We start from the raw sequence: 16,765 nt of genomic DNA, 5'->3' as shown, positions 1-16,765 counted from the left end.
AGGGCTGGTTTGAGGAGGAAGCTGCAGAGAAAAAAAAATTTAATTACAAAAAAACGTGAAACAATGAAATAGTAATAAACAACCAAAAAAAGAAAAGCTGAGATAAGAAACAGATTGGAAGGGGCTGTCTAGGTAGCTCAGTCCGTTAAGCGTTAGCCTGTTTGATTTCAGCTCAGGTCATAATCTCATGGTTTGAGTTCGAGCCCTGCATCGGGCTCTGCGATGTCAGTGCAGAGTCTGCTTGGGATTCTCTCTCTCAAAATAAATAAGAACTTAAAAAAAAAAGAGAGACTGGGAGAATGTATTTGCTATGAAACAGACTAGGAGTAAGTATTTGCGCTATAACAGATTAAAGATTATATATCCAAGGGCACCTGGGTGGCTCAGTCGGTTAAGCATCTGACTCTTGATCTCACCTCAGGTCACAATCTCACAATTCATGAGATCAAGCCCCCTACTGGGCTCTGTACTGACAGTGAGGAGCCTGCTTGGGATTCTCTCTCCCTCTCTCTCTGCTCTTTCTCCCAACCCTCCACCCCAACTAAACAAATAAATCAATGGATTATAGTTTTCAGTGCATTGACTATTTGCAGGACATAAATTACTCGGGATGGCTCCCACCTGGTGGTATGCCCCCAAACCACAGGAATATCACACCCCTCCCCAGACCTTCAGATCTGAGATCCTCACTCCCTCCCCTCCTTCTGTAAATGACAAAACCCAGGCCCAGAAGGATTCAGTTTGCTCTCTTCTTCGGTAAGGAAGGCGAGCGCGGTTAGGGCAGTTCTTCTTTGGCGGCATCAGAAGGTCAGCTGTGGCACAGAAAACGCAAGGACGAGGGGAAAAGGGGAATAAGTGAGGAGAGAAGTAAGCCAGCCCCTTACTTTATCCAGGTCAGCCTGCAGGATGTTGTGAGTGTGCTTGGCTTGCTGTAGCTCCTGCGTGAGTCTGGCTTTCATCTGTGTGCACTCCTGGTCCAGTGCCTGGAAGGCGCGCTGTTGACGGGAGAGCTCCTGAAACACCAGGGAGGCGTGCGCCAGTCAGACGGACGATGGTTAACGAGGAGACCCCAGGGTGAGCGGCCAAGCTCCTGCAGGCCATGTCCCGCTGACAGAGCAGGACCCAGTGGGGAGCTGACCAGTCACTTCATGATAAACATAACCCATGGGAGCATGGGTCCCGGTGAAGGAACACACGCCTCAGAGTGGGGAGGGGGGGAAATGGGGAATGCAGGGCCAACTGACCGCATGGGAGCAGGTTGGCTTCCGTCGCATCCCCAGTCTTACATTCCTCATCTCTGTTTCCACAATCCCAGGCACAAAAGAGAGGAGAACTGAGCTATCCAGGAACTCAAAGGCACCCAAAGCTGGGGTTTAAGATCTCAAACACCTTACCATTGCTTACCATTTAGAATGAGAGCAAGGATATGCCACCAGCCAACTCTGATAACCACGCCAGGATACCAGATTACCATTTACTGAATGGCTAGAGAGCCTCAATCCATAGGATACACTCTGGCCGGCTAACTCACTTGCCACTGGCAGCAATACTTCTGGAACTTCTTCCCCCACTACATCAACTACCTTCCTAATAATGTATTTGCCAACCTACAGGCTTTAGAAACAGAAACAGGTGGAGAATAGGATATGACTCCCTTTACAACTAAGGGTGTTTGAAAGAAGAGATATATGACCCTTTCCTACTCGGTATCAAATCTCAAACAAATCAGAGGACACGGATGAGAAAGAACATGCTGGCTCCTGAGTCCCTTCTCCAATCGAAAACCGAGTGAGGGAAGTGTGAGGGAAACGATGGGGACCTTTTCCTCACAAAGTCGGTCCTCCCTCACAGAAAGCCCCAAGCGATTACAAACAGCTCCTCTTTTCAAATGATGAAACTATGAAATGACCAATGAGAGGCAAACTCATTGTGAAGCCATTCACCTTACCTCTTGAAACTCCTTTTCTTTCTCCTTGATTTTCTGTTCCAGAGAACATCTGGCACTTTCTGCATTTTGCCGCTGACAACTCAAATCTTCAGACAATCTTTTCAGTTTTTGTTGCAACGCAGTACACTGACAACAGACAAAAATGGTCACTACGCAAGTATATGAGGCAAGAAGCCAATATTTGGAATTTTAGAAAAACGAGTCCTGAGATCTGGCTCAAGTTCATCTTTGTGTTTTGACACTTTGTGTCATAAAAAGTTGGGTTTACAATAATCAGCAAAGGGACACCTGGGTGGCTCAGTGAGTTAAGCATCTGACTTCGGCTCAGGTCAGGATCTCGCGGTTCATGAGTTCGAGCCTGCGTCCGGCTCTGTGCTGACAGCTCAGAGCCTGGAGCCTGTTTCAGATTCTGTCTCCCCCCCTCTCTGTGCCACGTCCCCCCCCCCCGCTCTCTCTCAAAAATGAAACATGTTAAAAAAATAATAAAATAATCAGCAATTATGAAAACCCACTATATTTACGTTAGCACACATGAAGTTTGTATCTGGGAAAAAATTAGAAAGGATGGCAAGTATTAGACCATTTAAATAAATACTTCCTAATCTGCACTGTGAAAGAAGAAATCTGTGCGTCTGAATAAAGATTCAGCTAACGTTTTGTTGCATGGAAATGAGAGGTTCAAATGCAGTGATGTTGACCCATGTCATTTAGAAGCCATAAAATAATCAGAGGGTACCCATCACCCTCCCCTGACAGTGTGTTTCAAGCATGATAGATTTTGTGGGAAACTTTAAATATTAAGATGTTTCTTTCCACAACGCTCCCACTGTTCTGTTTTACATTCTGAAGGTTCACAGCATTCCAGAGAATATCACAATAGTTTTTAACCAAGCTGCCATAACAACACAAAGGACAGCCTTTTGCCTTTGTACATAGCCAGGTATCCTTAAAATAAGTTTTAAAACACGAACTAAATCAAAACCTAGGATGCCCTTCTAAAATTAAACTGGAATAAGACGGTCTTAAATCATCAAGTCTTGAAACCCATTCCTCTGACTTCCCCATAGTGTTCAAATCCTTAAAATGCCCTACAAAACAACTTTAAATCTCCAGGGAAGAATAAGAACACTTCATATGGGTGGGGGAGAACTCCCTCGTCTAAAAGCAACGTGCCCGTATTTGGCAAGTATTTCTTCTAAAGTATTTCTCTGAGGCTCATGAAAGTCTCATTCAGAACTATTAGAAATATTCGAGGCGCCTGGGTGACTCAGTCATTTAAGCGTCTGACTTCGGCTCAGGTCATACTCTCCCAGATCGTGGGTTCAAAGCCCCCCATCGGGCTCTGGGCTGACAGCTCAGAGCCTGGAGCCTGCTGTGGATTCTGTGTCTCCATCTCACTCTGCCCCTCCTCTGCTCAGTCTCTCTCCCTCTCAAAAATTAAAAAAAACAACAACAATAAAAGACTGTTAGAAATATTAGAAATTTAACAGAGATTGGAGGAAAAGAAAGCATGGCACAATACTTTGCCAGAAGACCAGTCGGACACCAATTATTAACGAACTGAAGACGAAAGGATCAAAGCTGGTCATTAATGCTAAATGATTTTGCAACTATAAGAACTTGAAATATATCAAATTCAAAAAGAAAATGCTGAGCCAGTGGTTCAAATTAATCCCCTGCCTTGGACATGAAGACATCTTTGTCACTGTCTTTACTGTTCTTGGATCTTTAAATCCCCAAGGAAAAGTATTACAGAAGGTATTTATAAAAATAATAATTATGGGGTTGCCTGGGGGCTCAGCTGGTAAAATGTCTGATCCTTAATTTCGGCTCAGGTCATGATCTCACAGTTCATGGGTATGAGCCCCGCATCGGGCTCCACAGCTGGCAGTGCGAAGCCTGCTTGGGATTCTCTCTCTTTCTGCCCCTTCCTGGCTCAAACTGTCTCTGAGTCTCTCAAAACAGATAAGTTTAAAAAAAAATGATGACAATAATAATAAAAAATAGGAATCCAACAAATATTTATTGAGAGCCTACTACCTGTCAAGAGCTGTGCTAGGCACTGAGGATGCAGCAGTAAACAACTCCGATAAAAATCATTGCCCAAATGATGGCGCTTGACAATTGTCAGGGGGAATAAAAAAACCCATGCAAGACAGAGATGAACGAACCCTGGGTGCCCTCTGCTGGCCCTCCTTCAAACTGCAACACATCCCACTAACCTCTCAGAATCAACTCTTTCTTACTACAAGAGTAGGTTAAAAAACAGCCTTTAGAAGATACTTGTATCTTATTTAAATTTTTAAAATGACATTCTGATATTGATGATGCAGAAGTCATATAAGAAGAGCTGACCACTAGATGTCATGAATGCTCCATAATATTCTAAAATAGTACCCAGAGCTGAAATCCTTGAAAATATGTAGTGTATGAACCTGGGCACCCATTTAACACCCCGGGCCTCAGTTTTCATCTGTGAAATGTGGGCGCTGAACTGTAGGTTTGCTGTCAGCCTATTTCTACATGAGTTCAAACTTTGTATGCTACACAGATTGCACATACTTGAAAAAGAAGTATACTAGACACAGTCTGTGTTCACAAAAGAACATGGCATTGATTTTTATTAAATTACCTCCATTTTACTTAATGGATGATTCTAATGGTAGATCAGGGAAGAACATAAACAAAGCATAACTTGACTAGCAACACATTTGACAAGGTTATATTATGCTAACAGGCAAGAGGGAGAAAAGTAGACTGAGTTTTCAACTAGGTGGATTTGTAGCTCACTGGGAAAAAAGGAAGCCAGAAAGCACTAAATGAATGGGTCTTAAGAACCTGGAGGGAAGTTTCTAATAGAAAGCCAGAGCTGTGTTCTGAGCACTGTCCCAGTCAAAAGTTTTAATTCATCATCTGGTAAGAAGAAACCTTATCATATATGTTAGAACAAAGATTCAGTGATCCTATCACACCAAAACCAGTAAGACAAAGTATAACAGGCTAAGTATAATTCTGATACATAGGAAGGCATGTGATGGCAGAAATGCAACTGAAAAGAAGCTTAATTGACAAGAACCCCATGTAATAATAACTAATATACTATTATGAACTCACCATGTGTCAGACACTATGCTAATGCCTTTACAAAAAGTATCTCACGCTTTACAACAATCCTAGGACACAGGCATTATTAACACCATTTTATTGATTAGACAGAGGTGGCTCAGAACTCAAAGGCAAAACAATTGGGAAGTGACAGAGCCAGGGCTCAAATCAAAGTCTTTTTTTTTTTTTTTAGTGTTTTGTTTATTTTTGAGAGAGAGATAGAGACAGCATGAGCAGCAGAGGGTCAGAGAGAGAGGGAGACACGGAATCTGAAACAGTCTCCAGGCTCTGAGCTGTCAGCACAGAGCCCGACGCGGGGCTCGAACCCATGAACCGTGAGATCATGACCGAAGCTAAAGTCGGACGCTTAACCAACTGAGCCACCCAGGCGCCCCTCAAATCCTTTGAGACAAAGACTACAAACTCAGATTGCACAAAGTGAATAAATATATGGGTCTAGGTAGGTCATGGTCCCCATTGACCCTCCACTGCACCCTCACACACTGACTCAGTATTTATCAACAGTATCTCCGTAAAGCATTGCACTAGGAGAACGTAATGAACCTGGACTACCACTTCCAGGAAGACAGAATAGAGGTATGTTTCCCTCTTCCTCCCGCTGAGAACAATTTAAAACCCTGGACAAATGGAAAAAAGCTCTGAAAGGAGAGAAGAAGACTATGCAACTATGGACTTTAGGACCCAAGGGAAAAACATGATGGTGCTGTAGGAAAAAAAATGTCAACTCAGAATCCATATATCCTGAAGAAATAACTTCCAAGATGAGATATCAAGACATTTCCAGAGAAAGGAAAACCAGAATATGTGGCCAGTAGACTAACCCTAAAAGCATGGTTAATGGAAGTTCTCTAAACAAAAAGGAAATGATGAAAGAAGGAAACTTGAAAGGACTTGGGTAAGAAGGAAAAACAAGGTAAGCAACAATATTGGCATAAATAATGGGCTTTCTTTCTCTTCTCCAGTTTTCTAAGTTATGTTTGACAGGGAAAGCAAAAAATACAGCACTGTCTGATGTGGTTTTATATGTAGGTAAACACTTAAGAAAATTGTATTATAAATGGGCGAAGGTAAAAAGGTGAAAAGAACGGTAAATTTTCTGTAATCCATTAGAGCCGCTTAAATGATAAAACCAATAGGCTGATAAATTGTGTATATATAAAAATTTTAAAAATTAAAAAAAAATTGTGTATATACATATATGATGTAATATCTGGAACAGTCACTGTAACTCTACAAAGAAATACATCCAAAAATACTAGAAATTCTAAAAAATGTTCAGGTAACCCACAGGAAGGCAGGCAAAAAGGAAACAACAAAATGAAAAACAAAAAGAAATAGAAAACAAAAAATAAGATAGCATTTTTAAGCCATGGCCCATCAATGATTACATTAAATGTAAATGTAAGTTTTAATTTTTAATATGCTAATTAAAAGACAGATAGTGGAAGAGTGGATTTAAAAAAATATACCCAACTATATACCATCTATGCAAAACTCACTTCAAATATGATAACAAAAAGATAGGCTGAAAGTAAAAAGACAGAAAGAAATATATCATGTAAATATTAAAGGAAAGATAGACTGACTACATTAATATCAGAAAGAGTAGACTTCAGAATAAAGAAAATAACCAGAGACAATGAGGGCTATTCTAAAATGGTAAGGGTCAATCCACAAAGACATAGCAATCCTAAATGTGCGTGCACCAAACAACAGAGCTATAAAATATGTGAAGCAAAAACTGATAGAACTGACAGGAGAAATAGATAAATCAATTACGGAAGACTTTCACCATCCTTCTTTCAACAATTGATAGACAGCATGCCAACAAAAATATGGAAGAATTTAACATCACCATCAACCACCAGATAATTTGGGCTAAGGATAATTTAGAATATCCCACCCAACAATGGAATATATATTTTCTCCCCAGCTGCCCATGAAACATGCACCAAAACAGACTATTGTCTTAAGCCGTAAAACAAGCCTCAACAAACTTAGAACAGAAATCACAGAGTATCTTCTCTGAACACAATGGAATCAAACTAGAAATCAATAACAGAAAAAAGAAAAATCTCTAAACACTTGGAAGCTGAACAAATTATTTCTAAGTAATCCATGGAGCAAAGAGGAAGTCTCAAGGAAAATGTTTTAAAAGTACATTGAATTGAGTAAAAATTAAAATACACTACCTCAAAATTTATAGGACCCAGTGGAGGTAGTATGGAGGGAAACTCATAGTATTAAATGCCTGCACTGGAAAAGAAAAGTCTCAAGTCAATAATCTAAGCTCCTTACTTCAACAACCTAGAAAAATAAGGGCAAAATAACCCCAAGCAAGCAGAGGGAAATAAAAGCAAAAATCAAGAAAGTTGAAAAAAGAGAAATAGAGAAAATAAATGAACCAAAGAGCTGATTCTTTGGAAAGATCAAGAAAAGATCAACAAATTGACAAATTTTATTGTTGCTACTGACAAAATTGACATCTCTCTACTAAGGCTGACAAAGAGAAAACGAGAGAAGGCACCACGATCAGAAACACACAGACCATCATCTGACCTACCAACATCAAAAGGATAAGAGAATACTACAAATAACGACATTTATAAGTTTAAAAATTTGGATAAAATGGACCATTTCCTTTAAAAACACAAACTATCCCAACTCATCAAATATGAAATAAATAACTTTAATAGCTATAGAACTATTTTAAATATTGAACTTGTAATTTTAAAACTCCCCGCCAAAAATCTCCAGGTGGTTTCACCAAGAATTCTACAAATATATAAAGAATGAAATAACACCAATTCTTTTTTTGCAAGTAATAGATATCTTGAGAGAGAGAGAGAAATAACTCTGATTCTATATAATCTTTACCAAAAAATAGGAGGGAACACTTCCCAGTACATTTTATGAAGCTAGTATAATCTCTGATACAGATACCAGAGAAAGAAGAAAAAATAGAAAACAGCTGACCAATATCCCTCGTGAATATAAACTCTAAAATCCTTAACAAATTATTAGCAAGTAAAATCCAGAAACATATAAAAAGAACTACACTATGGCTATGAGGGTTTATTCCAAGGATACAAGGTTTGTTCAAATATTTGAAAAGTGATCAATGTAACCCATGTTATTAACAAGCTATTATTCTATATGAGTACATGTGAATCTATAATACGTGTAAATAATTTTTTAAAAAAAGAAAGCAGGAAAGCAAGCAAGCAAGAACGAATGAATGAACGAATGAACCTGCCTTTAGGAGGCAAACAGAAGATATAGGTCCACCTACTACAGAGGTTCTTACTTACTGGCTTAGAAATATCTTGAGAGTTTATTAAAAATAAATTCTTTGGGCCCACATCAGACATGGGTCTAACAGGACTCATTCTGCAAGGTTCTCTGTGATTCTGACAATTAGCCAAGTGTGGGAACCCAAAGGGCTAGAACACAGGTAACGCAATAAAAGGGTCATAAGAGGGATGCCAGGAGAAAAGATCTCACTGCATCAGGAGAGGAAGGAAGTGGCTCACAGGCTGAGGAACGTGCCAGGCAGAAAGGCAAGTGTGAGCAAAACGCTGGACCCAGATAAAGACTGGGTTCAGGAAACTTCAAATAACCAGTTGGTCCTAGAAGAGAATTCATTTTTCTCTACCCTTGTCACCATACACCATATGATCGATGTGACTATATATTTATGCTACATACAATATTAGGATGAAGCTTCCCAAAAGCAATGCTTTCTAGTCTATTTTCTCACTCCTTCATCCCCAGGTCCAGAACATTGCCTCACATACAATAGGCAGTCAACAAACATTTGTCAATGAATCCAAATGAATAATAGAAAAAAAAAAGGGGGGGCGCCTGGGTGGCTTAGTCGGTTAAGCGTCCGACTTTCGCTTAGGTCATGATCTCGAGGTTCGTGGGTTCGAGCCCCGCGTTGGGCTCTGTGCTGACTGCCAGCTCAGAGCCTGGAGCCTGTTTCAATTCTGTGTCTCCCTCTCTCTCTCACCCTCCCCTGCTCACGCTGTCTCTCCCTCTCTCTCTCTCCTAGAAATAAAGAAAAAAAAAACATTTAAAAAAATTAAAAAAAAAGAGAATAAAACACTAGCGATAGATTGGGGAGGAAGCAACAACAACAAAAACACCCTCAAACATGCTAAGCTTGGCCTTAAGTGGAGCCTTAAGATTAAATGGCAGGAGTTACGTATGTTGGATCCAAAGGTAGATCAATTAGGGGCACCTGGGTGGCTCAGCCAGTTAAGCGTCTGGCTCTTGATTTCAGCTCAGGTCATGATCTCAAGGTTCATGCGATCAAGCCCCACATCAGGCTTTGTGCTGATGGTGCAGAGCCTGCTTAGGATTCTCTCTTCCTTCTCTCTCTGCCCCTCCCCTGCTCGTATTCTCCCTCTCCCTCAAACTAAATAAAATAAACATTAAAAAAAAAAAAAACCAGATCAATTAAATTCTTTTTTTAAAATTTTTTTTAAAAATTATTTATTTTGAGAGAAAGAGTGAGAGAGCAGGCAGAGAAGAGGCAGAGAGAGAGAAGGACAGAGAGAATCCCAAGCAGGCTCCACACTGTCAGCAGAGCCCAATGCAGGGCTCAAATTCACAAACTGTGAGATCATGACCTGAGCCAAAACCAAGAGTTAGATGCTTAACCGACTGAGCCACCCAGGCGCCCCAGATCAATTAAATTCTATCATACATCCTAAACCTCTTTAAAGCTCCATTACTTAGCTGCCTCTTGTGGGTGTCAGATGCCATTTGTAAATACATAACCCTTATTCTCCCGCACCCTCTGAGATGGAAAAGAGATCAGTGACCAGCCCAAGTCATTTTGTTGGGAAATCGTGCATCTGAATCAGACCCCATATCTACCCAGCTCTAAAAGAACTTACTAGTTCAACTGCACCAGTACTGCCTAGTATGTATTAATGAGGTTCGTTACTAACATTTATTTCATACATTTCAGTGTCTGAAAAAAATTTCCAAAGAATTATATGACAAAACACAGGTTTTCAAGAACTCCTAAAAAGTCCAGTACCTCGGTAGATGCTTGGTCGTACTGCGCTGTCATTCTCACTAGTCCATCCCTACTTTTATTCAAAACTTTCTCTTTGTCCATTAATTCCGCTTTTGCTTTCTCTAGTTGGAGTTCGAGTTCTTGACATTTGCTTGCTTGGCCTCTCATTTCTTTTTCTTGTCCTTGTAGATGCAGTTCCAAATCGTTGATCTTGCTCCTTAGCTCTTAAACCGCAAAGCCCACACTTTAATTAATATATATACTTTTCACCAAAAATTTACATCCAAATTCAGAATGTATCATTTCTGTTACTACTCTGCTCTGAAGCCTTTGGTGGGACAGATACCAATCAAATCACATTAAACCCAGCAGCTACTTTAATAGGACTTAATTTCAGGGTTAGTCTGTATTGTCATTTGTATTCAAATATCCCATAGGAAGCAGAAGAAACAAAATTTCTAATATTTTCAGAAAAACTTAGGAAGGAAAATGGTTTTCTAAAAATCATGAGAAGTATCTTACTGAGGCTGCAAAAAAAAAACAATGCATCCCAGATAATAATACCCTACGTTAAAATTACCACTTGATTTTATACACCAGCAAACTAATATTTGTTCTGTGCTCATATCAATGCAAATGAGTGCTAAGCAGTAAAAAAAAAAAATCACACTCCTATATTCTCTGGTAGTTTTACCTCTAGTGAAGATCAAGACAGTATGAACCTCCTCTACTGCCAAAATTAACAATTTTTTTTTCATTTTTCTCCTACATACACACAATATTGGTTCCAAAGGCATTGGCAGTGGGACAATTCTCACCAGTGAACATTGACGGTGATTTTTCAATATATCATAGCACTGGAAATTATCAGAGTCTGCAGAGTAGACTCCAAAACACCACCTGGTACCCTTGGCTGTCAGCTGTAGCGTGGCACCATGGCCAAGGTTACGGGTTTGCTCCCATATGGACTATCTGGCAGTGCAGAGCTCTGCAGACACCCGCCTCACCTCTGCCCAAAGCCGGGAAGACCACAGGCTTGTTCCAGGGGCCACATGAAGCCGGATGAGAAGCCTGGGGAGGGTCAACTGTAACCGACCTACTGACCCTACTTCTGGAAAGACAAAGCCACTCAGCCTATTTTTGAAGGCTTCGAGGCACCAGCTTTATAGTACATAAAGTATATTTGAAAACCGTGGTATCTTTTAACCCAAAATTGTATTTCCCATCACCAGACTCAGGTGCCGACCTCTGATGTGTCCAACGAAACACATGAGCACTTTTTAGGACTAAAAACATCTGGAATCACCTCTGAAATGATTTCAAGAAAATTTCATTTCAATTTAATTTAGCTGAAAATGTTACCTTGATTCTGGGCTTTTAATTGATCCAAAAGACGAGAATTGCTAGAATTATCGCAGAAACTGCTATTAGCATCTCTTTTCCCTGTTTGCAAAGATGATCTACTTGGAGTCACCTCTCGTTCCCCAACAAAAGGAGATGCAGAGAAATCTCGCCTAATCGGAGTTTTCAGTGCACCCGACGGAAGCCGACTTGGGGTCTTATCTTCTTGCCATGAGAACACAGATGACGAAGTCTGATGCCGAGCAATGTCCCGGTGGTTCATTGTGCTTTGGGGAATAGCCTGGCTCACCTTCTGTAAAGATAGAAACTCTTTAGAGCCCTTTAGACTTCTCAGTATTTAAGGCTATTCATTTTCAGCTAGAACATAAAGATAAAATGCCAAGAAGTTAACACTTCCACTACGTACCAAGAAAGAATGTTCATCGAGTCAAGGGAACCATTAGGTCTCAATGTCCAGTGGGGGAACTTTCTAATGGTTAGACTTTAGCATTGAAGGGTTAAGCCACTACTATTTGAGTCCCAATCTATTAAAATGGGCTCCATTTTTATATTGATTCTGCATCCCTCATATACTCCATTAAATACAAGGGAATATTCACTACCATTTTGAATTCTGGGATTTGGTTTTCCTATCCCTGTCCTTGGTCGCCTCACCCTATAGCTTTGCATAAAGAGAATCAAAATTAAATATTAACCTAAAGAACTCTTACAAGAATCTCATTTTCTACCATATCACTTCAAAAAAATGACATATCAGGTGTTTTATATTATATATTACACATTTGTGGATTTGCTACTGCTTTGAATTTTTTTTAATTCAAGTATAATTACCATACAGTGTTTTATTAGTTTCAGGTGTACACTGATTCAACAATTCTATATATTTCCCAGTGCTCCTCCAACAAATGTACTCTTAATCTCCTTTATCTACTTTTGTTCTTCTACCTCCATTCTGACACATATCAAGACATGGCCATAGATGCTGCATTATGGTTTTTATCACAGAAGCTTTTCTTGCCACAGGGAGAGGTTTCCTGTTTTAGAGGCTCGTGTTCTTCCACCAAAAAAACTGAGCATCAATGTTAGAAGAATGGGTACCAATGACTGTACTGGATAACAAAGCAAATGGTATTTCTACGACAAACCAGAGAATTACTGTTGAATTTTTATTCATCTTGAGAAGCAGTACCTTTGCTACATATCAGAATCCTGATGACCTCCAAGCAAGGCAAGAAAATAATTAAAATTGTTAAAGCTCTAACAGGTACCTTTTGGCCCTCGACATTTAAGGTATCTACCTATAAAGTCAGCCTTAAACTGTTTGCTGAATTGTCCCAGCTCACGGAGTTCTTACGTTTAGCAGAAACACAGGTTTGCAACATGAGGTGCAAAACTAGAATTTTTGTTGTTTTTCTTCTTGTTCTTTTTTAACTTTTAATTTTGAGAGGCAGCGAGAGACAGAACACAGGCAGGGGAAGGGCTGAGAGAGAGACACAGTATCTGAAGCAGGCGCCAGGCTCTGAGCTATCAGCACAGAGCCCTATATGGGGCTTGAACTCCCAGTTGCAAGATGGTGACCTGATCCGAAGTCAGATGCTCAAAGGAGCCACGCAGGCGCCCCTCCCCCACCCTTTTTTAATGTTTTATTTATTTCTGAGACAGAGAGAGAGACAACTCTGAGCAGGGGAGGGTCAGAGAGAGAGGGAGATACAGAATCCAAGATGGGCTCCAGGCTCTGAGCTAGCTGTCAGCACAGAGCCCCATGCAGGGATCCAACACCCGAACCGTGAGATCGTGACCTGAGCTGAAGTCGGACACTTAACCGACTCAGCCACCCAGGCGCCCCTTACCCCCCACCCCTTTTTAAAGCAAATCACAGCACACAAGTAGAGACAGTAAAGTTAATTCTACAGATACCAGGTATTTTGGGGTTAGTCCCTAAACTAGAAACAGATGCTTCTAACACCTGTATTTTGTTTCTTTTGTGGAGAGTAAATCTCTTTGCCTACCTTGCTGCTTATTTACCAAAATGGAATTTAATACCCTGGTCAGCAACTTATTCAACAGGACTGGGGAGATTACCTTGATAACATTCTCCTCTAAATAAGCACTTCATAAATTATGACCCTCAAACCCCAAGTCCCTGGTGGCAATCTCCACATTCCAGAAGGACTGAATATGAAGCAATAGCCTCCAAGTGATAAAGCCAGACGGTGTCTGGAATGACTCTGGTCCTATCCTCTCCTTACTATTAGATCTTAATAGGGAAATAATTATAAGGTTACAGTTTCCTTAGAATTTGATGAACATCCGAAGTCTAGAGATAAACTGATCTCCACACTCTATTTTCTCACTCCTGCTTGTTTTTAAAACCAAACAGTGATTATAACTAATGTAACCAGCCAGGAATTTTATCTTCTAGGTGTAAGAAGAATGTGTCGAGCTCTACATAAACCAGATTTTTCTCTAACCTTGTATTCCTGTATATCAAAGTACTACTTCTTTAACCACATACTCCGTGGTGAGGCCCGATAATTAACTTACCTTAGCCTGCAAGGCTTTAACCTCTGCCTCTAATCTTTTCCGTTCTTCAACTTCTTTATTATATTTTTCTTTTAGATCTTCATATTTGGAGCCTAAACAGGGACAATGAGAGACCATTTGACTTCAGCCACTGGTTTCGTAAAGGAATTCACAGATCAACAATCATCACGATGGTCTAGAAGTGAGTATCTTGGTACATAAGCTACATAAACAGAACATCTGGGTTTGGACAACAGATGCCGATCAAATTACTCAAGCATCAAATTATACAGAGGCACAGGTGTTCTGAATAGTCTCATCCTGAGTTACCTTTAAAACACACTACAGGATAAAATGCAAAGTTTAACGTCTTAACCTTGTGGCTCAGCATGGCTCAAGAGATACACAAATGCATATGCAGTCCATGCCATGCACAAATTAAAAGGGTTTTTTTAATGCTAAAATTAAAAGTTGAATTCAAAGACGAATTAATTGGTTTCTATGACCAAATTAAAATCCCAATAAAAGAGCCATGAAGGGGAAAAATCCTTACCACTGTAATGCTGACTTGGTGTTAGTGGAGTTGCAAAAATTTTTTGTGGTGTAGTGCACGGGTGCAGAGAGGCATCGGCAGCCTGGGCAGCCTGGTGGCTTCTTTCAAGTTCAGATTTACACCTGTTGGGAAAGGACCCAAGAGGTTTGCCCCATCAGAGCAAGTGGCACAGAATGCCAGCACGATGCTCCCAGAGAGTAAGGAACTTACAGAAACCCCACTTCTCTAAGAATTCTTACCATTTTATCTACCCCACAGACATTTAATAAGAACTAACTTATGTGACAGACTCAGCCCCAGGTCTTCAAAGGCACTCATTCTGGTGAGGAAACAGAAACACAAACTAATAATTATGGTGTTATAAAGGCTATAATGAAGAGCTGTAATAAACACTATGGTAGTAGAGTGGGGAGGCTGGGGATATATTCGGAGCAAATTTTGTATTCCAAGCCAAGGAAAGACATAGGAATATTAAAACAAACAAAAACAAAAACAACTAAAAAGACCCCGGAACTTCAGAAGCGTCTAAAGAAACTGGTGTCATTGAAGCATCAGCTCAAATCATGAAACTGAATCACATCACTTGTGATGTTAAGTCATTACAAAAACATTACAAATACTTGACATGTATTTTATGACCCTTTGAAAGCACAGACACAAAACCCTAGTTAAGGTAGTGCATCTAGAGAAGATGGGGCCAGAAACCATCACAAAGAAATGGGAAAAGTAAGCTATACACTGTATATATGTACACAATGTCACTATCACCTAAGTTGCGAATGCCTTTCAGAATCAAACAACCCAAGGGGACAGAAGACTTGATCCTTGCAAGTCTGTAACATCTGTGATTTTAGCTCAACTCAAGAAATGAAATGGATATCGTGTCGGATGCCTGTTGGCACACAACAGTCTCTCGCAGGCCTGTTGCTCAAAACAAAGCATGAAGAAAGCAGTAAAGAAAGTGCCCCAGTGCCCTAGCTTCACCCAGCTCCAAACTCGATCTGGGAAGGAAGAAGCAATGTCTGAACTAGAAAGGACTACTCAGCAAATCACATTTGAGCTTACGGTAGGTAACAACACCACCCAAAAGAAAAGGTTCTACTAACATGCAAAGAGTAACAAGAAATAAATGACTTAGTCTTAGCATTTTACTTAACTTGGTATTTTCAAAATACTATCATTTCAACTTGTAGGCAATACTAATTATTTTACATTTCCTTGTACCAAACCTTCAGAATTTGGTGTGAACGTATACTTTTAGCCCATCTCAACTTGTAATAGCTACATTTCAAGTGCTTACTAGCCGCCTGTAGCCAGCCGCTACAAGGAATAGTCCAGGTCTATAGACTACCAAAGGTGTAACAAGTTTGGCAATTCTAGAGATGAACAACAACAAAAAAGTTTTTTAGTTTATTTATTTTTTGAGAGAGAGAAAGAGAGAGAGAGCAGGGGAGGGGCAAAGAGAGAGGGAGAGAGAGAATCCCAAACAGGCTCTGCACTATCATTGCAGGCCCAGTGTGGGCCTTGAACCCACAAACCGTGAGATAATGACCCGAGCCTAAATCAAGAGTCTGACACTTAACTGACTGACCCACCCAGGTGCCCCAGAGATGAATCTTAATGAGCCCTGTAAAATCAGGTGTTTCTTTTCCCTCTCAAATTCACATTTCATCCCCCTTTCCCAATTCTTTCATTTAAAAATTGTATTTATCATAAGTACTAAATAAAAGTATACACTTCTATTATTTCTATAAACTTTTATTTCTATTTCCTATGAAGAAAACACAAGTTGCCACCAAACAAGCACTAAATTAAGCCGTTTTCTGTATGAGATGATCAATACTTAACAGTGTTTGACCAACATTTCAAATGGTTTAACTGAACATGTTTGAAACCTTCCTGAAACCTAGTGGCCACTGATGGATAAAAGAAGTTTTTGTCTTGAACTTGAAGGTTACCCATGAGAATTTGAAAATACACTCAAGAGGTTTTGTAGTTTACAGTTTTCACACTATAGAAAACTGTACTTTTAATAGTTTTTATAGTCTGAAGTTTATAATGCTTATAAACAGTTATACCTATGTCGTAGATAATAAGAACTTTTTTTTTAAGTTTATTTATTTTGAGACAGAGACAGAGAGAGAGAGAGAGAGAGAGACTGAGGAGGGGCAGAGAGAGGAGAGAGAGAATCCCAGGCAGGCTCTGAGCTGTCAACACAGAGCCT

At 40.0% G+C, this 16,765-nt stretch overlaps 1 protein-coding gene across 2 annotated transcripts in view; it reads right to left on the bottom strand.

Moving 5' to 3' along the window:
• Positions 1–16,765, bottom strand: part of CENPF (centromere protein F) — a 57,575-nt gene that overhangs the window by 33,876 nt on the left and 6,934 nt on the right. For both annotated transcript variants that reach the window (XM_077763211.1, XM_077763212.1), the window contains exons 4-9: positions 14,542–14,663; positions 14,010–14,101; positions 11,466–11,757; positions 10,125–10,327; positions 1,949–2,074; positions 885–1,013 (exon numbers count right to left, since the gene is read on the bottom strand). In XM_077763211.1, the coding sequence (XP_077619337.1) occupies positions 885–1,013; positions 1,949–2,074; positions 10,125–10,327; positions 11,466–11,757; positions 14,010–14,101; positions 14,542–14,663 (964 nt within the window). The remainder of the gene's footprint in view (positions 1–884; positions 1,014–1,948; positions 2,075–10,124; positions 10,328–11,465; positions 11,758–14,009; positions 14,102–14,541; positions 14,664–16,765) is intronic.

Source organism: Crocuta crocuta, unplaced genomic scaffold (genome assembly GCF_008692635.1).
Source record: "Crocuta crocuta isolate KB4526 unplaced genomic scaffold, BGI_CrCroc_1.0 scaffold3, whole genome shotgun sequence".
Taxonomy (NCBI): domain Eukaryota; kingdom Metazoa; phylum Chordata; class Mammalia; order Carnivora; family Hyaenidae; genus Crocuta; species Crocuta crocuta.
This window is presented reverse-complemented; position numbering and strand designations above follow the sequence as displayed.